Consider the following 25,896-nt stretch of genomic DNA (forward strand, 5'->3'; position numbering starts at 1 on the left):
ATTGGACTAGACATACCCAGTTCCTGCAAAGGTTCATCGTATGTTTTAGGTCCAAAAAGCCTTTTGGAATTCCTATCCTCTGGAAGAAGCATGGCTTTAAGAAAGTTTTAAGAAAACAGAGAGGTTGTGATGTGGTATATTACAAAACTGAAGAGTGAATTTTCTCCAGTTAGGCTTATTGCATGTGATAGACCAAACAAAGTAAATTTAGCATTTCTCCTGTTAGTAGCCAAATTAATTATTGCTATAAAACATTAAAATATCTAGATATCTCAGTGGAATGAAGGTAAAATAAGATAAGAAATGGTGGGATTTTATTGTTTATACAAGAGAAAAGCACTTTTGTAACTGTAATAGACATGAAGTTAAAACATCATGCAGATTTTAAATTTAATCAATGTAATTTAAAAACAAAAAACAAAAACCTGCATGTAACTTGTTGACTTTATCAGATCTTGTGACTATCCAAACAAATTGGTGGCAAATGTCGGAGAGGGAAGCTTAAGCCCCCCCTCCTTCCCCCAATTTCCTCACTGAACACACTTAAAACAATGAAATATGTTGCCAATCTGGCCACTTTAAAAAGCAATCTGGGCAGGTTGGTGGAGAGTGTGACTACTAGTAGGGATGGCTGTTTATTATCCCCTGGATTCTGGTTCGCACAACTAGCTGTGGAGCAAAAAGAGGCAGGGGTGCAGCCCTCCAATCTGAGTTGTGCGCGTCCCTTATGCATCCAGGTCTCCTTTGTAGCATATATATAGAACAGTGGTTCTTAACCTTTTTGAACGAATCGCCCCTTTGAGCCAATGAGGAAGTTGTCATCGCCCCCTTCCCCCAACATAACCTCTCAATCACAACATAGGAAATAATTCTTCAATTTATGCAAACACTTGTTTTATTTTCTTTAAAATTGTCATCAGGACATATCGATGCAAATAATTTATTTCCAGCCTTTTCCCCATATCTCAACTGCGTGAAAAATTTTGGTGCCACCCATCACTTTATTCCCAAACTTCTTGATACATGTATTTCATTATTATCTTATTTATTCAAGACACTTAAATGTAATGACCACTGAAAACAAAATTCAATTGCAAGAAAGTGAAATGCCCAAAAAGAAAAACAGTAATATTTAATGATTGAATTACAAGTAAAATTTAAGACACAAAAAGAAATATAAAAAGGGTAGAGGCGACTGCGCAATGCGCATGAAGATAAGCAATGCCTATTCACATGTGTACGGCGTTCTGTACTGAAGCTAGCTGGAGGAACATTTGAAAACACAATTCAATCCACTAATAGCAAGCGATCTGATTTTTTTGTATGACAAATATACAGCGATTCACTGTATGAAAAAAATCTGTGTCCCCAAAACGTCTTGCTCCGCAGCCCCCATATCACCCCCTTTACGTTCCTTTGCCCCCACGTCGCCCCTTTTTGTTCCATCACCCCCCTGAAAAACGAAATCACCCCCTGGGGGGCGATATCGCCCAGATTAAGAACCACTGATATAGAAGGCCCAATAGGGCTCTTCTAACATGGTTCTCAGTTTGGGCTGCACTGATTCTTACAACAACGGGAGGGTTCCGCATCTCCCGTTGTTGTAAGTTCCAGATCTCTTCAGTTTTCCACCCGAGGCAAGCCGCTTGGTTTAATCTCCTTTTCCCCAGGGAGCAACCAGCAGCAGAAGGCGCACCTCCGCGAAGGAAACCGGCTCTTCGGCCCAGTCCCCCCCCCCTTCTGACGACGCTTCCTTTCCCAATGAGCGCCGGTGGGTGGAAGGGGCGGGCTTGCTTTGCGGCAGGGCTGGCCACGACAGCCTGATGCAATCGGCTTGCCAGTCGGCGTCAGAACTGCAGAGCTGAGCGAGAAACGAGCTGCCGGGTCAGCCGCGCCCAGCCTTCCGGGAGACCCTTTCCCAAAGCCACTATGTCGGAGATCATCCTGGAGAAAACGGACAGGCTGAGCCTGGGTGAGTTTGCAAGGAGCGGCCGAAGAGGGAGGAAGAGGCCTGGCCGTCCCCTCGATGCTTAGGGCACCCGGAACCGACCCCGGAGCAAATGCAAAGCGGGAGAACCGGGAAGCGAAAGGAAAACCTTTATATAAGTGTCAGCGTTCCCAGCCAGACCGGGAACGCGCCCCACGGCCGCTTCTTTTCCACGCTGGGGATAAACGCGAGAGGAAGGAGCGGGAAGCCTCCGTGGCTGCCACCTGGGTCCGGCCTCTTGCTTCTTTCCCCGCTTTTGCAAGGATTCCCCGCTGGATCTCTTGATGGGCGAAAAACGGGCGTTGCAAAGGACGATCCGAGGAGAAATGTGGGATGGGGGGGCATCTGCTCTGCCGCCTTTTCCCTTCTGGTTCCCCAATTCGGGAAGCAGCGCAAAACAGGCCATTCATTCATTAGCCCCGTGGTGTTGCTTCGTATTCCGTCTTCGGTGGAATTTCCTGATTGTGGGAAAGGAAACTGAATCTGGAATCCATTCTGTCTGAGTTAGGCAGGTGCTTTACAATAGGTTTTATTATTAGCTGATTCCTTGCGTTTATGATGTGTCATTGCTTTAGGAGACAAAATGGAAGGCTCTTAGAACTCATTTAATCCAAATCTCCCTCTGGGTGCAGGTCCACTATAGGATTTCTGGCAGATGACTTTCCGAGAAGGACAGTTGGTTGATGCAATAGTTAGAAAGTTTCTCTTGACTGCCTTCCTTACATTGTTGGCCCTCCTTCTTCTCCCCCTTTTATGTGACATTGGAAGACAACTCTCGTACCTCTCTTCAATTATGCCTTTTGTAGGCCAGATGTGATGATGATGATATCCATTCAGTCCTGTCCAACTCTTGGCAATTCTATGGGCCAGGTCTCTAGGCCAAATATACCCAGATCCTTCGACTATTCTTTAAAGAGTTTGAACAATAGTTACTACTCATAGAGTTTGAGGGCTTACTGCACTTCATCTTGATAATCCTTCTCAGAGCTTGCTTCAGTTTGTCACTATCCTTTTTGAATGATGGTGCCCCAAACTGGACATAATTCTCCAAATAGGGTTGACCAGGGCAGAGTAGAGTGGAAGAATTACTTTCAATAATCTGGATTCTCGGCTCCTATTAAGGTACTCCAAGACCATATTTGCTTTCTTAGCTGCATCATTGTGACATCTAGAGCCCTTTCACATGTACTATTTCAAGCCACATTTCTCCCACGCTAGACAACCGCCTTACATTTTTCCTATCCTGTTGCCTTCTGCTGTTGTGTTTTTTGAATCTCAGCCTAACCAACAGCTTTGAAATTTCATGGTATTCTTCCATCAAGCACTAATCATACCTGCTAGTGTTTGGCTGAACCAAGATGAGTTGCCATCTGAAGGGATCTCAAAGAAGCATGAGAATCCTTGCTTCCTTATAAAGATATTTTTAAACATTACATTTAATAAAGCCCCAAAGGGAAAGCATGAGAGATGAACTACAACAGCCACATTTTAACAACAAACTTCATAGATCCAGAGAATTCATTTCTAATGGATGGATTTTCTTAGAAATTCTTATGCACCTGCCTTCCTTGGAATCAGTGATCTTCTACATTGATTCTGGGAAAGAAGGAACATAAAGGACGCTGCTGAACACCTGTAGCCTGTTGGCTTTATTTGCCCCTCCTGTGTGGAGAATACATATAATGTTCAGGACATTCTCCTATGGCTGCGCTTCCACCTGGGATGTTCGCAGACAAAAAAACGTAGTTTTATAATCAGAGATTTGATGTTCAGCTTTAAGAGGGGGATATGATAGTATTTTTCAAGTACTTAAAATGAACATACATAGAAGAAGATCAGGAGATCTTGATCCCATAAATCATCTATCATTCTCCCCCCAAAAGCAACAAAAATGGTCTTAAATTGCAGGGAATTAGATCCCAGTTTATGTTAAAAAATAAAGGGGCATGGTGGCCTAGCAGTTAAGACCCTGGGCTTATCAACCAGAAGGTTGGCTGTTCAAGACCAGAGTGCCACACGAAGGTGTGAGTTCCCATTCTTGCTCCAGTTGCTGCCCACTTAGCAGAGTGAAAGCTTGATGAATAGGTACCACTTCAGTGGGAAGATAACAGCATTCCATGCACCTTGATGTAGGCCACATGACCACGGAAGTATCTTCAGACAATATTGGCTCCCTCGGCTAAGAAATAGAGATGAGCAACTACCCCTTAGATCAGTGGTTCTCAACCTTTTTAATGCCACGACCCCCAACCGGTCGTAAGTCGAGGATTAAACCAGTTGTAAGTCGAGGACTACCAACCGTTTGTAAGACAAGGACTTTCCCTGCCCGGGAGCGCTGCGCATGCATGGTGCCACCCCCTGCGCCGGGCGAGGCGTAGCTGGCAAGCGGCAGAGATGGAGCAGGCCGACCACCAGCTGGGCCAGCCCAAGGGAGGTAAGGCACCCACCAGATAAGGGGGAAAAAATGGCGACAGCCTTGCTTGGCGACCCCCGTGAAATGGTCGATCGACTCCAAATGGGGTCGCGACCCATAGGTTGAGAACCGCTGCCTTAGATTAACACCCAACTGCACAGGAGAAATATAATAATAAAGTTGGAAGGGACCTTGGAGGTCATCTAGTCCAACCCCCTGCTCAGGCAGGAAACCCTATACCATTTCAGACAAATGGCTGTCCAGTCTCTGCTTAAAAACTTCCAGTGTTGGAGCATTCACCGCTTCTGGAGGCAGGTTGTTCCACTGGTTAATTGTTCTAACTGTCAGGAAGTTTCTCCTAGTTCTAGGTTGCTTCTCTCTTTAATTAGGTTCCACCCACTGCTTCTTGTCCTGCCTTCAGGCGCCTTGGAAAATAGCTTGACTCCCTCTTCTTTGTGGCAGCCCCTGAGATATTGGAACACTGCTATCATGTCCCCCCTCGTCCTTCTCTTCATTAAACTAGAAATACCCAATTCTGTACTCTTTATAGATTCTCAACATCTTTTTTACATCGTGGTGACCAAAACTGGATGCAGTATTCCAAATGTGGCCTTATCAAGGCATTGTAAATTATTAATACTTCATGTGATCTTGATTATCTTTTTTTTAAGCTAGAAAAAGCAAATGAGCAATTTGACATTGGAATCAGGTAATCAGAGAGGTGGTGAGTTTCTCTTTTGATCAAGTTTTTGAATAGTGGCTGAACACTCTCCATGGAAATGTCTTAAATTGGATTCCTATACCTAGGAAATTATAGGACCTAATGGCCTTCATGGATCTTTCATTGTTTGAATGTGCAAAGCTTTGAATCCATTGGTGTCAGATGGACAGACTACTTAAGCCAGAACATCCTTAAGTGCTGTTGGAACTTACAGTTACCCCATTGAAAAGGCCTGCTGATACTATAGGTGATAAAGTTTAAATTCCTTGATCTAGGGAAGTTTAATAGATTACTTGTTGCTTTGGCACACCTGAAATCTGAAAGATCAGATGGGAGTCTTATTAAGTGCAAATCATCATTTTCCTTCAGGGACTGAGGAACGCATGCTGTCTGGGTGTGTGTGTTTGTGTGTACTTTATGTTTAGCAAAGAACAATTCTGTTTGTATTTTTTGCAGGAGAGGTTTATGTATCTGATCGAGAAGGATGTGACAGCACTGGTGATGGGACACAGGAGAAACCTTTCAAAACAGCTTTGCAGGTATGTTTGAGTATTTCTGAAGCATCTAAGTCAAAGGCCACCAACCTTTTAGTTCTGTGGGGAGAGGTTTTTCCGTGGACTGGAGGGCACGTGGTTTCGTGTGGTGCCTGCATCCCCTGGATGGGGCTTTGCTTGTTTGCGTGGCCGCAGCCCAGTGCCGATGCACAGACCGGGAGTTGGGGACCTCTGATCTAAGTAGTTTGCTAGGTACAAATGATTCATCTTTTGGTAATTCAAAATTTAGGACTTTTTTTTAAAGTTACTAAAATACATTTTATCTATTAACAAGGAAAATCTGTAACCCTTTAGCAGTTAAAAATAACCCATTCATTAATTAATTGTCCTTTTTTATTATTTCAAAGGCATTGATGTCTACTGGAAAGGAACCATTTCCTACTATCTATGTGGACTCACAAAAAGAAAACCAGGTTGGTTAAACAAATCATTATCATCTTTTCCAGATGCACCTAAAATACTGGTGAGCAGTGCAGAAATTAGCAAGCCTAAATGCCTCGCTAGTTTTTGAAATTCACCAGATGTAATTGTGATCTCAGCTTAGATGGTTTTAAAATTGGGGTCTTAAATAAACTCACGGAAAAACTATTTTAATTATTAAAACTGAGTCTTGCTAAATCATGTTGAAGGGTGGGATGCGGCTATTGTTTTCTTGGGATAGGCTCTCTTGCACTTTTCATTTTCTTATCTCTTCCCCAAATTTTCCTCTATTCTGTTGACCATGCAACTCATTAGTATTTCATTTTAATGGGGGACGGTTGGTACATTTGCAAATAATTGGAGGTCACCAATAACCAAAGATTGGACCTTGGAACTTGTGCTGTGTCTTATAGTTACTGGTATATGCAAATTAGGAGTGCATTCCTGGAATTCAATCCTAATCCATTTGGCTTAGCCCCAGTTCAGCAAAACCATAACCATTCCAAGTTTCAGCTTAAATAAAACTAAGATGGTCAAGGAGGACAAGTCTGGTCCTTGGTGTTAATTATCGTTTATTTCAGTAGTTTGCCCATAGGAGCCAGGAATTTGGAATGATGATAGTGACAATGATGGCAACTCTCTACCTCTGACACCTCTCTGTTCATCAGTGGTTACATAAAGTAGTGTTATTCATCCTTGGCAACTTAAAGATGAGTGGATTTCAACTCCCAGAATTCCTCAGCCAGCCGTGCTAGCTGGAGTTTCTGGGAATTGAAGTTCACACATCTTCAAGTTGCCAAGGTTGAGAAACACTGACCTAAGGAATGACACTTATTGTCTTGGCAGTAAATAAGATGAATGATGGCTGAATCAATGTTCATATTTCGGTTTCAGCTGAAGACCAGTTTTTCTGAAGCAACAGCTAAAAGGGATTCCTTGTCAAAGTTGGAAATGGGATGGTGGCTTAAGATTTTTCTTGTCTGGATCAAAAATCAGCCACGTGACTCTAATTTTTCTTTTGATCTACCTAGAAATGGGAAACTATCTCCAAAAGCCAACTCAAGAATGTGAAAAAGCTGTGGCAGAGAGAGCAGCAGAAGAATGAAGCCAGAGAAAAGAAAGAGGTAAGTTGGCAACTAGAATGTCTATCTTCTGAAATGCTCAAGAATGAAAGTGTTCTTCTAAAATGGTCTTTTAATTTGTTTTTTGAAGCAAATGAGAGACGAGAGAGAGATTTAAATTAATTTAAATCTTTTGTGGCATTGAGTGATATGGGAGCGAATCATTATAGGTTGGTCCCCAAATTCACAGATTTTCATGCCACCTTAAACCAAAGGAGTTCCTGCAAAGTATCAGCTGGGTTGAAGCATTGCCTTAAGCCAAGGATATTCAAAGTTGGCAGCTTTAAGTCTTGTGGATTTCAGCTCCCAGAATTCCCCAGTCAGCGTGGTTGGCTCAGGAATTCTGGGAGTTGAAGTTCACAAGTTGCCAAGTTTGGAGACTCCTGTCTTAAGCAAGGTAAGCAATCCATAATCTAATATGAATACTGAACCCAGTCGTCTGATCCTTGCATAAATCAGTATTCCAAACCAGTGCTGTTTCTAATCCAAGTGGATTTGTATTCTGTATAGTCCTTCTGGAGTGCCGTCACCATCCAGATTGTTAGTCCAGTTTATCTATTTATTTTGGACCTTTTGTCTTCAAAGCTCTTGACAATTACATCAGAGTTCTCTTAAGTATAACCATTCAAAGGGAAGCAATTGTCAAGAATCATCATGGTGTAATAAATTGTAACACATTCAGTGTTAGGTTTAAATGTCACTTATTCATTAAACTTTTAGAGAAATATTTGGCAAGTTGCTTGTTCAGGCATAAAATGAAGCAATAATGGGATTTGTTGCTTACAGTAAGGTGCAAATCATACATTATGGGTTATAATAATGTGAGAACCAGCTTGCTATGGCTGAAGTTACATTTCAGGCTAAGCTAGCCTTCCCGCGCTTGGCACTGTCAGCTCCCAGGATTCTCTGGTGAGATGGCTATTACAGAATCCTGGGAATCGAAGTCCAGATATCGAAATGGCACCCATAAAGAATGTTTTGTTTGAGTAAAGTTACATTGGTTTTGTTCTTACATCAGGATAAGTCACATATCATAGGTGATATGCCCCAAACCTTTAGGTTAACTTTTTTCTAATCAAATCCCCAAACCTAATCTATAGGCAGAAGATTTATTGCGACGTGAAAAGAATTTGGAGGAAGCAAAGAAAATTATCATTAAGAAAGACCTTAGTCTCCCGGAGCCCAAATGTGTGAGTAACATCCTCAGGAAAACAAAGTACATTGTGAACTTGCAACATGTTGGGGAAAATGGTATGTTTATGTATGTGGAAATTAACTTGATGGCACAGGGATAGATAACATGGTATCTGCAGGCCCGGTCTGCCTCCATATTCCTCCCTACCCCATCAGACTCTCATTTATACTTTAAATTTATTTATTTGTTTATATCTCACATTTCTAAACTGCCATCTTCTTCAAAGAATAACCAAATGCTAGCCTCTGGCATCATTCATGTTGCAGAATTTCTCTGGGGTCACATTATGGTGGGAAAGAGTGTTTGTAAGAACTAATTTTGACTTTTAAATGGAAGGTTTATGGTTGGCTGTGTCCTTTAGCATATCTCCTGTCTTGCCCATTTTATGAGTATTGACAATACCCACCCCAAATTCCAGATCTATCCTGGTGGTCTACATCCTGGTGGTCTACACCAAATTTTTCCAATGGGAGAGGTGAAAGAAGAGCAATGTAATTCTGTATTGACTTAAGAGAACCATGGTCAAGTTTTCCCCAGCAAATTTTGGAATTGTAACTTCCAGAATTCCCAGCCAGATAGTGGGATGTTGGGAGAATTTTGCAAGAAACGGAATATTAAACAGCCTCTGATCTTCTGGCACTCTCCAGATGTCTAGGGTAGTTGAGGTGTTGAGATTGTATCTGACTTGGGAAGACACTATACTATATATTTCTAGCTCTGTAGCTCTTTGTGAAGGTGAAAATCCAGCTATATTGAAAATATCCTCAAGTGGAAAGCAATATCCTTTCAGATCAGAGTGCCCACCCCAGGGAGGACATTTAAAAATTCAAAACTGCAGTTGAAACTCCATCTTTTTTAAATGCAGCCGCCATCTTGTCTCATTTTTTAGTTTTCCCTTCGTGGATGTCCCTGTTTGCAGATTCTGAGCTGACATGCTGGCAGTTACTCAGTGCAGATTAAAATCTACCCTGTGTTTATTCCCTAGAAATAACAGGATCTAGCCTTGATGGCATGGCTGGATGATCAGAAGGGATCTTGTGCGCATTGACTCAGAAAATTGTAATTGTCAAATTCCTGTTGTGCAGTCTTTTCTGCATCATTTTGGCTATGTGCCTTCATAGAAGCTGCCAAACTGATCTTAGATTTAGAAAGTCCATTTACTAGCTTAGCCATTTTTTTTCCAGATCTGGAGCACAGGCATAAAGTATATGTGTGTGTATGTGTATAGCGGGTGGCTGCAGTCTTTTTTTGATGAAGGCCAGTGATAGAGTGGTAAACCAATAAAGAGATAGAGTGAAAGTTTGGTAGTATGCTTGCGGACTGATTTTTTTTTTCCTGTAACTTTATGAGAGGGATATGCAGGTCTATCAGAAGAGGTTCCAGTTGAACTGCAGAAATTCCCTGATGCAAATCAGCTTGATTTGCACAGGGAAGCCCATATCTCCATTATAAAGAAGATATCTGAGGGTAATATACACATCAGCCTAACTATAGTACACCTCTCTGAACTATGTTGTCACATTGATTTTTCTCAATGATTTTAGGGGGGGAGGGCTAACCCTAACCCAAACCCAAAATGGATTTCCATAGCAATGGGGATTTTTGCATGCATGTTACTAATGACTAATATGGCTGTTGTTGTTCCTGCCTGTATAGTTAGTTTGTGTAATTAATGAGAGAAGTTAGCTGATTCCTGTTTAGGGCAAGTAACAGTTGGAGCCTCAGCATCCTAAGCTTTGGATGGGGGTTGAATAACCTCTGGCTAGGAGAACATCAGTAGCACCAGATTCTGACTGCATCTTAGAAGATTCTGATGTCTTCTGGATTCTGAATTGGCAGCCTGTATCTTTATATATTATATTACCTGTCTTTTTACAGGTGAAGATTTGTGCCCTGGAACCCTACAGAGGAGAGAGAGTAAAGGTGTTTGGTTGGGTCCATCGATTGCGTCGGCAGGGTGAGTACCATCTTGCACGGGGGAAGGGTTTTTCCAGAAGCTCTGAATGTTTTGATGCTCGCAAGTGTCACTCCCAACTAGGAAAGTGACGTTTGCCCCTATCAGCTGTCCTATGGGTTGCATGCATGATGGAATATAAATTGGAGATGAATTGATGAGGGTAAATTGTCTACTCAGCCATATGGCAAGAAATACAACTTTCTCAAAGAAACTAATCCATTCAGTCATAAGCATCTATATGTAGTCCTCACTTACCGATCGTTTGTTCAGCAACTATTTGAAGTTACGATGACACTGAAACAAGAGACTTAGGACCAGTCTTTGGAGTTCCATCCATTGTAGTGTCCCCACAACCATATAATTGTGATTAGGGCAAGTGGCCATCGGCACGCACTTATGACGGATGCAGCATCCTGTGGTCACATGATCGCAATTTGTGACCTTCACAGCTGACTTCCAACAAGCAAAGCCAATGGGGAAGCTGGGAGAAAGTTGCAGTCACATGATAGTAGATTTACTGACTGAGTAAATTGCTTCACAGCCACAGCTAGAATTGTCATAAGTTGGGGTGGTTGTGTGATGTTGCAATTGATGATCACATTGCTTAGCAATGGAGTTGCGGGGCGCAGTTGCTATCCTTGCAAAGAGAAGTTTTTTTCCCCTCTTTGCTAAATGAGGCTTGCAAATACAGACTTGCAGTATAGAGACAATCTCCATCACCCCCTGCCCCCCCCCAAGAGGTTTAGCAAGTTTGGCATACAAGAGTTCCAAATCAAAATGGCACATAGAAGAGTAGGCAGGTGGAGTTTGAAGATTGGAGTTTGTAGATAGATCATTAGCCGTTTCGGGCTCAAAGTCAGAGGTGTGAGTTTCACAAGTCAAGAGACATGGAGTGGGAGTTAATAAGTGGTTGTTATCAAGCAAAACGGTTGTTGCTCTGTTTTAATAGAAGCAGACCTGGTGTAGGTAATTTAATGGAGCAGAACTCCTTCTGCATCAGTAGTCTTGCAGAGTGTCTGTGCTCTACTCTCTTTGCAGCCCGCCAAGCGCTTTGTTAGGATGGGGCGGTAAATCTAGGCCCTCATCGTCAGAGAGCAATAGCAGCTGGGTTTGCTGATTACTGGCCTGGCCTGCCTGCTTAGATGGCAGTCCGTCTGGTGGTGCTGGAGCTGGTTGATCATTGTCTATCAGCCTTTCTGGAGCTGGCTCTGTCTGCTTGTAATAAGTCTTCTCCAAATCAGAGCCCACCATGACAATTGCAGTCAATAAGTGAGGACTACTATATAATGGTGATTCTCAATCTCAGCAACTTTATGATTTATGGACTTCAACGCACGCAGAATTCCTCAGCCAGCATGGATATTCTGAGGGGGTGTTGAGAAATAGTGATCTAGAAGATCAAGGGGTGAATGTTAAGCTGGGAAAAGGTACTGAGAGGTGATCAGAGGTCTGTGAAAACAGTAGGAAGTAAATTCCTAGAAACAATATCCATGGAATAACTGCCTCATTATTCTTTCTGAACCTCAGTTTTATAGCCCTGTCCCACTGCCTCATATTTACACCCTAACTCATTATGTTCCTAGAGCAGAGGTAGGCAACCTTGGCTCTTTTATGACTTGTGGACTTCAACTCCCAGAATTCCTTAGCCAGCATGGCTCAGCTTGGAAACCTCTATCTTTCCCCTCAGCATGGCTGGCTTAGGAATTCTGGGAGTTGAAGTCCACAAGTCATAAAAGAGCCAAGGTTGCCTACCTCTGCTCTAGGAACATAATGAGTTATATCTAGTCAATACTTGCTCTTTATATCCACTGTGATCAGACACACCTTGCTCCTAAATCTAATTACATGTATAGTTGTAATTTGTATATATTTATAAAGAGGCTCTCCTTGTCAAGACTAACTTTGCCTCCAATGGTGCCAATAAGCCAGTTTGAGTTTCATTGTAATATGTTTTGGCCTCTAACTCTAACATGCCTCACCAAACTTCTGTCAAAAATTCCATTGTGTCTACCACCCATTAAAGTTTTTAACCCCCTAGACTAGTTCTTAGGATGCCAACAGATTTTCTTTTGGCTTCTACCTCTGAAGGCTCTTAGTAGAACGAGTTTTGAAATGATGGGTGGGAAGGGAAACAATTTTTCATTAAAATAGGAACTAAATGATTATACAATTTATATTCTTTCTCTTGTTATACAGGGAAAAACTTGATGTTTATTGTCTTAAGAGATGGCACAGGTTTCCTTCAGTGTGTCTTGTCAGATGAATTGGTAAGTTCCCTTTTAAGCCCCGTCTGAAGCACATCAAAATTTCATACCCTTGTTAATTTTATTCCAGCAGTCCTAAAATCAGTTTGAAAGTCAGCCCATGGTGAAAGAAAGGAGGGAAAGTTTTCTGAACGCACAGCATCTTTTCAGTGCTGTGTTAAATAGCTGTGGAAAACCTCCATGGTTATAGGGAGGATATCACTAAATAGCATGGTTGAAGTGATAACATCTTGTTGGCCTTTTTGAGATAAGGGGCATAGCCTGGGGGGTTAGATCTAAGATGTTAGATCTAAGAGGCTGTCTTTTATTAGTGAAGCCTGACCCATCCTTCCAACTTTTTATCTTCTCACAGCTTTTATTTTCTCCCAGAAGGGAGATTCCACAATGTTCCAGTTTTCTGCTAATGCTTTTAGCTTTATTCAGTGTTTCTTCTCTTACATCAAATTACCTTATTTTCTGGGCAACATTTCATCCCTTCCTCAAGAGCTTTGGGTATACACCAAGCACCCTTCCAGATTTGTCTCCAAAATTGTAGTTTTCAGTGTGAAAGAACAGAAAAGATCCTAAACACACGAGGAGCCATCACATTATATTACATTTAACCTGATTGCTCCTTATATGATTAGAATCATTTCTTCTCATTTTTATCTTGATTTCTTTGGTCTTCAACCTAAAAATATTATATCCGTTCTGTATACATTTGCATTCCCATAAGAGATTCTGTTTACTATTTCCCTCCTTCCTAATTGGTGACCAGAGTGGCTGACAAATATTGTTACATGTGGTGTGACTGAATCCATTAAAATGAATGAGAAAACAGGTTTCCTCCTGATTATTATTATTACTTTTAAGAACCAGTTTGGTGTAGTGGTTAAGGCATCAGGTTAGAACAGTGTTTCCCAAACTTGACAATTTTAAGGCATGTGGACTTCAACTCCCAGAATTCCACAGCCAGCATTGCTGGCTGTGGAATTCTGGGAGTTGAAGTCCACATGCCTTAAAATTGTCAAGTTTGGGAAACACTGGGTTAGAAGTCAAGAAATTGTGAGTTCTAGTCCTGCTTAGGCACAAAACCATCTGGGTGCCCTTAGGCCAGTCATTTTCTCTCAGCCTTAGGAAGGAACAATGGCAAACAACTTCCGAAAATGTTGCCAAGAAAACTAAAAATGCTTGTCTAAGCAATTGCCAGGAGTCAAGACTGACTAGAAGGCACAAAGCAATTCTTTTTTAAACCTCAGGTGACACAGTCTTAAACATTCCTTTATTTCTCCCTGTAGTGTCAATGTTACAATGGTGTGGTCCTTTCAACTGAGAGCACTGTTGCTATATATGGCACCCTCACCCTGGTTCCTGAAGGCAAGCAGGTAAGCACATTTTACTTTTTTTTTAAGAACCTTATGTTTGCTTGAACGTCGCCTGCCAAAAAGGCAGGGTGTTTGTTTCTTCTTTCTTCTATATTGAATCACTGAACAATAGGAATGTGCAAACCAGTGTGTCAGGTCAGAAAATGAGGACTTTAGACTTTCTGAACATGCTGACCTTTTGAGTGGATTTTTTTAATGCCCAGGAAATATTCACCTTTTGGAGTTTTGCCCACGTATAACTTAAACTCAGTGGAATTTTCTCTTGCTGACAGAATGACTTATTTAGTAACGTGGAGATCAAACTTTTGCCAATATTCCAGCAATATATCTAAGTTATCTTGGTTTCAGAGAACAGCCAGATTTGCAAATGGTGCTGAGCCCTGCCTTGCATAATATTGGTTTTTGAATAAGCCACAATTTGCCAGGTTTGTCCATTGCAGTAAGTTGCAAACCATGTTTTATGAGGTAATATCATGGGGTTCAGGCAACATACTAAGTCCAAATAAACCAAGTCGTGTTACAGCTTAGTATGATATGTGAACTCAAACCCTGATCTAATGGGAAGGGCTGTTTTAGCTTTCAGTAAAAGTCAGTTGGCTCTCATTTTCTTTCTCTTGTCAAGGAGTTTATTCAGTTTTCATTGGGCTGGTTTGATTTTCTGTTTACAGGTTTTCCCTTTAAAGTTACACTGATTGTACATATAAAAACTTCAATGGTCTATGAAATCCTCTGATCCAGAGGTCCCCAACCTTTTGGGCACCAGGGACCGGTTACGTGTAGAGAGATTTTTCCACGGATCGGAAGGGGCATGGTTTTGTATGCTGCCTGCATCCCGCAGATATAATCTCATTGCTGGCATGCCGTGGCCCGGTACCGGTCATTCCAGAATAGAGAAGTCAGTGACTGTCTCCTTTGTTTCAATGAGATAATTGCTAATATGTCTTTCTAACAGCAGTGAGTTTCAGACAGTGCTAAGCGAGTGTTATTGTTGTCGTGTCTTCTGTCTTTAAAAATATGAAACTCCCATAGGCTCCAGGAGGCCACGAGCTCAATTGTGACTACTGGGAACTCATTGGTCTGGCTCCAGCTGGAGGAGCTGATAACCTGGTCAATGAAGAATCAGATGTAGATGTGCAGCTCAACAACCGGCACATGATGATCCGGGGGGAAACCCTGAGCAGAATCTTGAAGGTGCGCTCCACCATCATCCAGTGCTTCCGAGACCACTTCTTTGACCGCGGATATTATGAAGTAAGTATGCCTCTTGCTTTGTTTCTCTTAAGCCAAAAATCCTTGGTTTCTTATATTACTCCGTGTAGTAAAAGAAGTTTGCAAGCTGATGAGAGCATCATGCCAAGATACTCTAGAGCAGGGTTGGGGAACCATGGCCCCTTTATGACTTGTGGACTACAACTCTCAGAATTCCTGAGTCGAGGGAGAAGTACAAATCTTCCCTGTTCAGAATCAAGGAAACATCCATCCTAATCTCCAATTTTGCAGAAGAATTAACATTAGATCTATACAGATTGTCCTTGACTTACGACTGTAGTGGGGCCCGCCTCGACTGACATGATTTTATGACCTTTTTGGTAGCAATCGTTAAGTCAACATTGCGGTCATTAAGCAAACCCATTGTTTGCTATGGGCCATGTTTGAAACCATTCGGCAAAAAGCTGATTAATGAAACACTTCAAAGAACTTACAGGCATTGTTTATCCTAAAAAGTCTTTAATCATGTAACAAAGTGTCAGCACAGCATGGAGGATGCCAAGATCTGAATTCCCCTCCCCTGAGCACATATTATGCTAGCATATTTCCCTCCCCTAATTTGCTGTCATAAATCACTGTTTTCCAATCAGTTTGAAGGGAAGGTTTCCCTTCTGTTCTGTAGCCCAAGGTTTTCTTAACTAATCCCCACAGACTTCTTTCTCCTCCCCTCCCAGCATCATCTAATTTAACTCTAAAAATACCACATAGCTTATACAGAGAGTGGCTACCTCGGCATATTTTGTCAAAGCAAGAACATCCAATGTTAGCAGCGTTGACACTGCGATTATATGACCATGGGATGCTGCAAATGATTGTATATGCAAACTTGTTGCTGCTTGCTTGAAATGTGGTCATGTGACTGCTGGGAGGGAGCTATTGGAACATTGGAAATGGGTTGTAAGAACCTTTTGGGGAGTCCGTCATAATCAAATGGTCACTAAGGGACTGGTCATAAGTCAAGGACTATGTAAGCCATAAATAGCATCCAAAGTATAGTTATTTATAATGAATATACACATCAATCATATACAAATCATGAAATTCAAAATAAGTGGTGTTTTTGGTAGCCTTTGCTCTTCAATCATAGGTAATTGCTGGTTTCATCAGCCTCATTGTAGCCCTTAATTCTCCTTAGTATAGAAAGAAATGGAAAGATGCTGTTTTAACTGTACAAATACAGGTTTTGCTTCTCTGAAACAATCAAATATATTATCCAACTTGGGAGACTCTGTTGTTTGTTTTTAATTGATCCAGGGCTGCAAAGATTCTCTATCCTGTCCTCAGTTGTAATGCTTTTTAATTTTAAATCATACTCCACCTAAATTAAATATGACCTGAACCTTATTTTGTTTAACCCCTATAAATTATCACGAGAATTTTGGCTGCAGACGTAATTTTACACTATATTTTTTGCTCTCAGTCCTCTTTACAAAACTTTATGCCACAATATTTTTGTTAATTTTTCTGGCCACCAAGAATTTTTTTCTCTTCTCTGCTGCCCCCACCTTTTAAGAAAGTTTCTAGCTACAGATAGTCCTTAACTTTCGATCACGTGAGCCCACAAGTGAGCCCCACAAGTTGTTAAGTGAGTTTTGCCCCATTTTATGACCTTTTTTGCCACAGTTGTTAAGTGAATCACACAACTGTTAAATGAATCTGGCTTCCCCACTGACTTTGCTTGACAGAAGATCACTAATGGGGGATCATGTAACCCCGGGACACCGCAATCGTCATAAATATGAGTCAATTGCCAAGCATCTGAACATTGAACACGTGACCCTGGGGGATGCTGCAAGGTCATAAGTGTGAAAAATAGTCCTAAGTCCCTTTTTTTTCAATGCCATTGCAATTTCAAATGGTCACTAAATGAACGGTTGTAAGTCAAGGACTACCTGTATTTGTTTTTTGTTGTTGTTGTTGATAAAATGCCCAACAGGTGCAGCTTTTCTATCTTGAACTCTATGCCAAATGGAATTCCTGGGAATAAATTCAGTGTTCTGGACAATGTCTTCTTTTATCTTTAGATCACCCCACCAACCTTGGTTCAAACGCAGGTAGAAGGAGGATCAACCCTCTTTAAAATGGATTATTTTGGCGAGGAAGCGTATCTGACACAGTCATCCCAGCTATATTTGGAGACTTGCATCCCAGCCTTGGGAGACACTTTCTGCATTGCCCAGTCCTACCGAGCAGAACAGTCGAGGACACGTAGGCACCTCTCCGAGTAAGTGCCTATTTCACTTTTTCTCAGCCTTAGCAACTTCTAAGATGTGTGGAGAATCAACTCATAGACTGTTTTGGAGTGGACTGTTTTCCATTGGGATTAATGGAACAAGGAGAGAAGCAACCTAAAACTAAGGAGAAATTTCTTAATGGCGAAAACAATCAACCAGTGGAATGGCTTGCCTTCAGAAGTTGTGGGTGCTCCCATCACTGGAGGCTTTTAAGGTCTTCGAGTCCAACCCCCTGTTCAAGCAGGAGACCCTATACAATTTCAGACAAATGGCTGTCCACTGGAGGCTTAAAAGGTCCTTTCCAACTCTGTTCTTTTATGTTAATCCGTGAGATCTGTGTGTCGGGTGGTAGGGCTGAAGCTCAAAGTCAGGGGAAGCTACTTATTTTGTTTTTCTTCCCAACATTCTTTTCTCTCTCTCTCTCTCTCCCTTGTTTACTTTTCATTGCATCTTTCCTTCCTGTTCTCCACGCAAAGCACTAAAGCAAGTGTCCACTTGCTAAACATCTGGATTGGTTGCTTAGAGGAAGCATTGGGAATAATGCAGGGGATGCCAAAAAAACAACAAGAGTTGGAGATTAAATTAACAATCACAAGATCATATCAGAAGACGAATTGGGATAATAGGAGAGATTTAACTAGATCAAGCAGAATGGGCATGCTGCAGATCCCATCATCCAGAATAATGGCTGGCTGGGACCGGAAGACAGGCTTTTTCCACAGCGGCCCCCTCCATTCGGAGATCAGAACGGTCCCAACCCTGTAAGCCTTTCGTAAGGCCCTAAAAACCTGGCTGTGTCCTGAGCTTGGGGCACTGAAAGTGTTAAGAGCCCGATTTCCTAGCCATATTGCTAACAGTCAGTTGTCTTGCTCCTATGTATATTTTTAAAGAGTTTTTATTGTTTTCACTATTTTAAACTGTTTTTAGTATTTTTAACTGTGGTATATTTTTGGAATTGCAAGCTGCCCAGAGTCATTGAATGAGATGAGTGGCGGATGGATGGATGGATAGATGGATGGACGGACAGATAGATATACTGCAGTAGATAGTAGATAGAGCGGTATGGAGATAGGTAGAGCTAGCTAGATGGATGGATAGATGGATAGGTAGATGGATAGGTAGGTAGGTAGATGGATAGATAGGTAGATGGATAGACATAGAGAGACAGATAGATATAGATAGATACAGATAGATAGATATCCTTCTCCCTCCCATCCTTTCATTCTGCCACTCTCCCCAAAACGGTTAACTGATGTGTGCAGACACATAATCCAGTCCCAGTCTGAGTGGAATAGTGGTTTCTCCAGGTATGTTTGCAAAGGTGCATTCAGTGGTCCTGGTCATACCAGAAGGGGATGAGGAATTTCATGGTGGTTCCCAGCTTTTTCTCATGAAGACACTGATTTCTTCTTCCAGATACACTCACATTGAAGCTGAGTGTCCTTTCATGAGCTATGAAGACCTGCTCAACCGTTTGGAAGATCTCGTCTGTGATGTGGTAGATAGAGTCCTTAAATCCCCAGTCTCTGATTTAGTGTACGCCCTTAATCCGGTAAGTGGCTGAGACAAAAATACAAGTTTCTTGTTGCAGAATCTCTCTCTTAAATAATCCAGAATATGGCACAAGGGTGGCCATAGAAATGAAGAGAGAGGGAGGCATAAATATATGAAATGTTTTTAAAGGCTCATTTCTACAAGTAGTCCTTGAGTTAGGACCATAATTGAGCCCTGCAATTAACAGCCATAAGTTGTGAAGGTTGTAAAACGGGTCAGCATGTGATTGGACCCGATTTTATCTTTTTTACAAAGGTCGATAAGTGTTTGTTATGGTGTGGGTTTTTTATTTCAGACCCCAGAAGTAAATGCTGATTTCTGGGGGGGGGAGGGGGGAACATAATTTGCAGTCATGTAAACACAAGGCACTGCAAACAGCCATAAATGTTGGCCAGTTTTCAAACAACTGAAATGCAGTCATGTGATCACGGGGGCGGGGGAAGGAGACTGGAACCAGGTCATTAAGTAGCTTTTGGAGGATCCATCCTAGCTTCAAATGGTCACTAAGTGACCTGTCTTAAGTTGAGATGTTTTGATTCACTAGTGGTCAAAATGTCTGGCAGTTTCAAGTTAGATGTGACCCAAAGAGGATAATAAAATTAAGCCACCCAACGGATGTAGTTTTTAAAGCCTTGCCATCTTTACCAGTGCATCTTTCACCTGTAATTGCAGAACTTTGAGCCTCCCAAGCGCCCCTTCAAGCAGATGAACTACACGGAAGCCCTGATATGGCTCAAGGAACATGAGGTGAAAAAGGAAGATGACACCTACTACGAGTTTGGAGATGTAAGCTTCTGACAAGCATCCGTGTCTTCTCTTGTATTTTTTTTTAAAAAAAACAAACATTTGGCCCAACTGGGCAGCAGCATTTAGCTCAGCGGTTCTCAACCTTTGTGTGACGGCGACCCCCGTCACACGGACGCGCCGCACATGCGCGACGGCGCCCCCTGAGGGGGGAAAATGGCAGATCGCGTTGTTTGGCGACCCCCGTAAAATGGTCGTTCGACCCCAAATGGGGTCGCGACCCATAGGTTGAGAACCGCTGATTTAGCTGATCTTGGATGGTTTGGATTAGCTTAGACTGGAGAGCACCAGTGTAGACCGGGAAGTAAAAAAAAAAAACCAACCACTTGAAAGCAATCAAAAATTTCCACTTCCTTAAAATTATCAAGTTATTGGACATCAAGCTGACCAGCAAATTGTGGCTGTTGTCCTAATTTCAAAAAGCCCAGCAATCAAGTTAATCAGTTTGTGTACTCTCCCTTTTCTTAAATGTTATTCTCCAACTACCGTATTTTCCGGCGTATAAGGCAACCCGGCGTATAAGACGACCCCCGACTTCGGCGCCGAGTTGCATGCCTAGAACGTCGTCTTATACGCCGGAAACTACCGTAATTTCCGGCATATAAGACAACTCGGCGTATAAGACGACCCCCAACTTCGGCGCCGATTTCAACGCTTTAGAAAGTCGTCTTATACGCCGGAAAGTACAGTAATTGTTTTTTTAGCTGTCTTCCTTTTGACTTCGTGCTGTTTTATTTACTTGCCTCTTTGGCCTGTTTCTCAGACTAGGTCCCTATAGTGATTTTGTCGGTTATGAAGGTGGCTTACCATTACCTTCTGCATGGACTTTTTCTGACTTCCAGTCTAGTTTGCAGTCTTTTTCCTGGTGGTGAAAAAAGCTGGAAACCCCCTCCCCCCATACACACACCAAATGTCAAACAGAGCTGTTTGGTATATCGGTCAAGGCGCTGGCCTAGGAAGCAGGAGACTGAGTTCTAGTCACGCCTTAGGCATGAAAGATGGCTGGGTGACTTTGGGCCAATCACCAGGTGACTGTGAGTTCTAGTCCCACTTTAGGCATAAAAGACCAGCTGGGTGACTTTGGGCCTCTTTCGGCTTGGCTCACCTCCCAGGGTTATTGTTGTGAAGAAAATAGGTTGAATTGTATATATATAAAAGGTTAAAATAAATAAATTCAGATATCTGTCCCTTTCTGGGTGGGAAAGGATGTGGACAGATAAGAGAATTAGAGTATCAGACTAGAGTATCTGTCGGGGGGGAGGCAATAAGAGAAACAAAAAGTATAGTCATTCCTTCTTATGCAGGGGTCCATCTTAGCTTTTTGTCTGAAATGATATAGGGTTTCTTGCCTGAGCAGGGGGCTGGACTAGAAGACCTCCAAGGTCCCTTCCAACTCTGTTGTTCTGCTTACAGGAAATTATCCCCCAAAAGTGACTGGGTGGGTGTTCCTCATGAGGTTTGCATTCTTGTCCCAGATTGAAGGTTGGTTGTGGATCTGGTGGCACATTGTCCAAAGCCATAACATGGTTTGTTTGGGTTTCGCTTCACGTATCCTGTAAACAGATTGTGATTTATAGACCACAATGTATGGCTTGGCAGCTTATGTCAGCTTAGCCAATGGTAGTTTATTCAGTAGAAATAGTCCAGGAAGGCCTTTCTTAATTTAATGTGTGAAGCTAATCATAAGGGCATGCGGATCTCCAGGAGAATTCAATTGATTATCTATGACCCTTAAAACCATAATTATACTGGGCCAGGTTGATTTAAATACTATAAAAGCTTATCTGGTATTCAAATTTTCCAAAGACCTCTTCATTCGGTCAAACATCTGATGTACATTCAGAAGGTATAGGAAAAAGTTATATTCAGTGGCTGCATCCACAATAAGATCGGAAAATTCATTGTGCGCAGTCTGGTTATTAAATGAGACATCATGCAACAGCACCCAATTTTATGACTTTTTTGCCAGTCATTAAGCGAGACATATGACTGATATGACATATGCTGTCTAGATTTGCCATAGCTTTGGTCCTGCGGAGGAAAGCTATGGCAAATCTAGACAGCATACTAAAAAGCAGAGACATCACCCTGCCAACAAAAGTGTGTATAGTCCAGGCCATGGTTTTCCCAGTTGCAATGTATGGCTGTGAAAGATGGACCATAAGAAAGGCTGAGCGCCAAAGAATGGAGGCCTTTGAACTCTGGTGCTGGAGAAGACTCCTGCGAGTGCCCTGGACTGCAAGGCGATCAAACCGGTCAGTCCTAGAGGAGATCAACCCTGACTGCTCTTTAGAAGGCCAGATCCTGAGGTTGAAACTCAAATACTTTGGCCACCTAATGAGAAGGAAGGACTCACTGGAGAAGGGCCTAATGCTGGGAAAGATTGAGGGCAATAGAAGAACGGGACAGAGAATGAGGTGGCTGGATGGAGTCACTGAAGCAGTAGGTGTGAACTTAAATGGACTCCAGAAGATGGTAGAGGACAGGAAGACCTGGAGGAACGTTGTGCATGGGGTCGCGATGGGTCGGACACGACTTTGCTATTAACAACAGCAACAAAATGACTGATTTGTGTCCTTCCCTGCCTATTTCCCCATTTACTTTGCTTGATAGAAGCCAGATGGGAAGATCGCAAATGGCAATCTCTTGATTGCAGAATGCTGCAACAGTCATAAGCATGAGGACCAGTATCATTGTAACTTCAAACTACCATTAAAAGATGTTAATTTGATAACTATCTGTAAAGTTTTCCTCAAAAGATTGAAACAGCCATGTCTTCTGGAGGGCTTGGTCCAACTCCTTGAAGGATTTGCTCAGGTTGTGTACATTGGACAAGCAACACTTCCTCTGTGACCTCTGTTTTGATCTGACCACTGGATGGTTCCCAATTCTGGCTGCTAATATATAGCACCAATGGACTTCCGGTGGTTAAAGCAGTGGAGATGGCGGCTACTTTGTAGCCGTCCTCCTGAGAAGGTGTCAGATCCGCGGAGCACAGCGTTTACCAGCTGGCCCGCGGCTCGCAATCCCCTTCCCGGGCGAAGGGAAGGGGCAGAGATCGCATGAATAGAGGTAGAACCTCTTAACTCTCCCTGGATTTTTATTTTTAGGGGGGTAGAAAGAGGTTTCCCTCGGAGTTCATTGCCTTCTCCGCCTCTCAGCTGTCTTTGTTTCTTCGGAAACAAAGCGAGACGCCGCTACCATCTCCGTACTGAAAGAAACCGTGAGTAATCTTAAACCGGACAGAACTGTTTAAAGGATTTTATTTATAGTTTAGCTTCATTTTATTTTTTTTTAGTTTATTTAGTTTATTTAGTATATGCTGATTTTTTTTTATTTTTTTAAGCTTTCTCTTTTTTTCGGGCGGAAAAGTGAGAGTGAAAGTAAAATGGCGTTTTGAAAGTTTTTTTTCCTTTAAAAGACGGATCGGCTGAATTGTTGTTTAATACTGCTTTTTTTTTACTTTTTTTTACTTTTTTATTCTTGGGGACTTTTAGATTGATCTTATTTTATTTTATTTTATCTTATTTTTAATTTTTTTTTTGGATTACTTATTTTTATCGGTATTTTTAAGAAGAAAGGAAGATAAATTAAAATGGCTTCAAAACGACAACCAGCTACTGCAGCTTATAAAGTAACTTCTTCTCCTGCTACTTCTACTGTGCAACAACAACTTAAAATAATACCCTCAGTGCAGCAACCTAAATCTACTCCACCTTCACCTCCCCCATCTGGCACATCAGCACAAGACATTAAAGAAATAATGGTAAGTGCTGTCTCACAGTTTAGGGAGGACATGAAACAACTTTTGGACCAGAATAAATCTGAAACTAAGGAGGAAATGAAGAAAGAAATGAAGGAGCTTTTAGAACAGAATAATGCTATTTTGAGGGATGATATACTTCTAGCTCTATATGGAATGGCCTCAGTGGTTGTGAAGCTGGACTCCAGAGTAGAGGAAATTGAAGAAACAGTTGAACTTTTGGATTATAAATTTCAAGATATGGAGAAAAAAGTGGAGACTTCACAAGATGATATTCTTATGTTTCAGTATAGACAGATGGAATATGCTTTGAGAATAAGGGGTCTGAAAGAAGATAAAACTCAAGATTTGATGGAAATGGTGATTAATGACTTGGCTGTTATTTTGAATATTGATAAAGAAGAGGTACGTGGGGATGTGGAAAGAATTTATAGAGTTAATTCTTGGATTGCAAAACAGAGGAATTTGCCTAGAGATGTGGTGATATATTTTGCTAAGAAGTCTTTGCGAAATCAGATTCTACAAACTTTTTATAATAAAAGATTTAAGATTGCTGCCCAAGATATTATTATTTTAAAGGAAATTCCACCTAAAATTTTAAGAAGCAGAAAAGATTTTGCTTTTTTAGCAAATGAACTTAAAGCAAGACAACTGCCATTTAGATGGGAGATTCCGATGGGCATTGTTTTGAGCCATGCGGGGACACGTTATAGACTTAATACAGTTGCTAAAGCTAAGGAATTTTATAAAACGGTCCTGGGAGCAGGCTCTCCTTTGCCCATGATGCATAAAGTTTTGAGTGACAAAGAGATGGAACAGAAATCTGAAGGTACAGGGATGATGACTGCTGGACAGGTGGTATGGATGTCTCAACCAGAGGTTAAAGAACAGAGAATGACCCGTGCATCACATAAACGTAAAGAAAAAGAACAACAGAAAAAAGAAAAAGAAATTGAAGAATCTACTCAGCAAATTGCTTCAGTGCCGGTGGGAGGAGCAAGACCCAAAAGCTCTGCTACATATTCATCAGCAGCAGAATTTGAGCGGATCCTCTCCAGGCTGAAGGCCAAGGGAGATGGCAAAGCTCCTGTCCTGGAATGTTAATGGATTAAACATTCCTCAAAAGAGAAAAAAAATTTACCACTATTTGAAACAACATAACAATGATAGTATTTGCTTGCAAGAAACTCATATTACAGCTAAAGATCAAAAATATTTAAATAATCCTCGCTTGGGATCTCATTTTGTATCTCCCGCCCCGGGGAAGAAAGGGGGTGTGGTAATCTATGTTAAACAGAATTTATCCGCTACCTTGTTAGAATCAGACCCTTACGGAAGATATGTTATGCTTGAACTTGGTTTATATGGCAAGAAAATTCTTATTGTGGGGTTGTATTCACCAAACCAGCAACAGGAGCAATTTTATAGGTTACTACATCAGAAAATAACTTTGTTGGACTATAGATCTGTGATTTTAATGGGATACTGGAATGGTGTCTTAGATATACAAATGGACAAAAAAGGCTCTTCTACCTTTTTTAAACAGGCTAAATTACCTAAAGCCTTTTTTGATATGAAAGAAGATTGGGAATTGAGAGACTATTGGCGTGAACGTAATCAAGAAGAAAAGGATTTTACGTTTTCTCAGATAGACACCAATCTTTCTCAAGAATTGATTTCTTTTTGATCACAACAGATTTATACAACAGGGTGAAGAATGTAAAAATTTTTCCTAGGACATTGTCCGATCATAGTCCAGTTGGGATGGAACTGTTTGTAGAGAAGGAAGATAGGAGATCCTGGAGGGTGAATGAGAATTTATTTAAACAAGAAAAAAATGTTCATAAATTAAAGGAATGTTTAAAGGAATATTTTACTTTAAATATGAACAAGGGAACATCAATGTCAATGGTCTGGGATGCAAGTAAAGCTTTTATGCGTGGTATTTTGATAAAAATGAATAATTTGCATAGACAGAAACAGACTCAGAAACGGATAGACTTGGAAGAGGAGATTAAATTAAAAGAGAAACTTTTAATTTCAAATCCCTTAGATGAAAAGGTTAAAGGAGCTTTAAAATTGCTAAAAACACAATTTAACATGCTGATGGCTGATCAAGCTGCAACTAATTTGCTATTTATGAAACAAAATACATTTTGTAATGCTAATAAACCAGGGAGATGGTTGGCTTATCAGTTAAGAAAAAAACAGAAACAGAGGAATATAGATAAAATAAATTATCATGGTAAATTGGTTTATCAGAAAGAATTGATTAA

At 41.4% G+C, this 25,896-nt stretch overlaps 1 protein-coding gene across 1 annotated transcript in view; it reads left to right on the forward strand.

Annotated features, from left to right (window-relative positions):
• The first annotated feature begins 1,790 nt into the window (after nucleotides 1-1,790).
• Nucleotides 1,791-25,896, forward strand: part of NARS1 (asparaginyl-tRNA synthetase 1) — a 32,622-nt gene continuing 8,516 nt past the window's right edge. The window contains exons 1-12 of the mRNA XM_039358090.1: nucleotides 1,791-1,972; nucleotides 5,578-5,660; nucleotides 6,023-6,088; nucleotides 7,127-7,219; nucleotides 8,317-8,406; nucleotides 10,290-10,368; nucleotides 12,565-12,635; nucleotides 13,910-13,996; nucleotides 15,026-15,247; nucleotides 17,290-17,489; nucleotides 18,916-19,051; nucleotides 19,726-19,839. Of these exons, the coding sequence (XP_039214024.1) occupies nucleotides 1,930-1,972; nucleotides 5,578-5,660; nucleotides 6,023-6,088; nucleotides 7,127-7,219; nucleotides 8,317-8,406; nucleotides 10,290-10,368; nucleotides 12,565-12,635; nucleotides 13,910-13,996; nucleotides 15,026-15,247; nucleotides 17,290-17,489; nucleotides 18,916-19,051; nucleotides 19,726-19,839 (1,284 nt within the window). The 5' untranslated portion in view covers nucleotides 1,791-1,929. The remainder of the gene's footprint in view (nucleotides 1,973-5,577; nucleotides 5,661-6,022; nucleotides 6,089-7,126; nucleotides 7,220-8,316; nucleotides 8,407-10,289; nucleotides 10,369-12,564; nucleotides 12,636-13,909; nucleotides 13,997-15,025; nucleotides 15,248-17,289; nucleotides 17,490-18,915; nucleotides 19,052-19,725; nucleotides 19,840-25,896) is intronic.

The sequence above is a fragment of the Crotalus tigris genome, unplaced genomic scaffold (genome assembly GCF_016545835.1).
Source record: "Crotalus tigris isolate CLP2741 ecotype Arizona unplaced genomic scaffold, ASM1654583v1 scf7180000018975.1359446, whole genome shotgun sequence".
Taxonomy (NCBI): domain Eukaryota; kingdom Metazoa; phylum Chordata; class Lepidosauria; order Squamata; family Viperidae; genus Crotalus; species Crotalus tigris.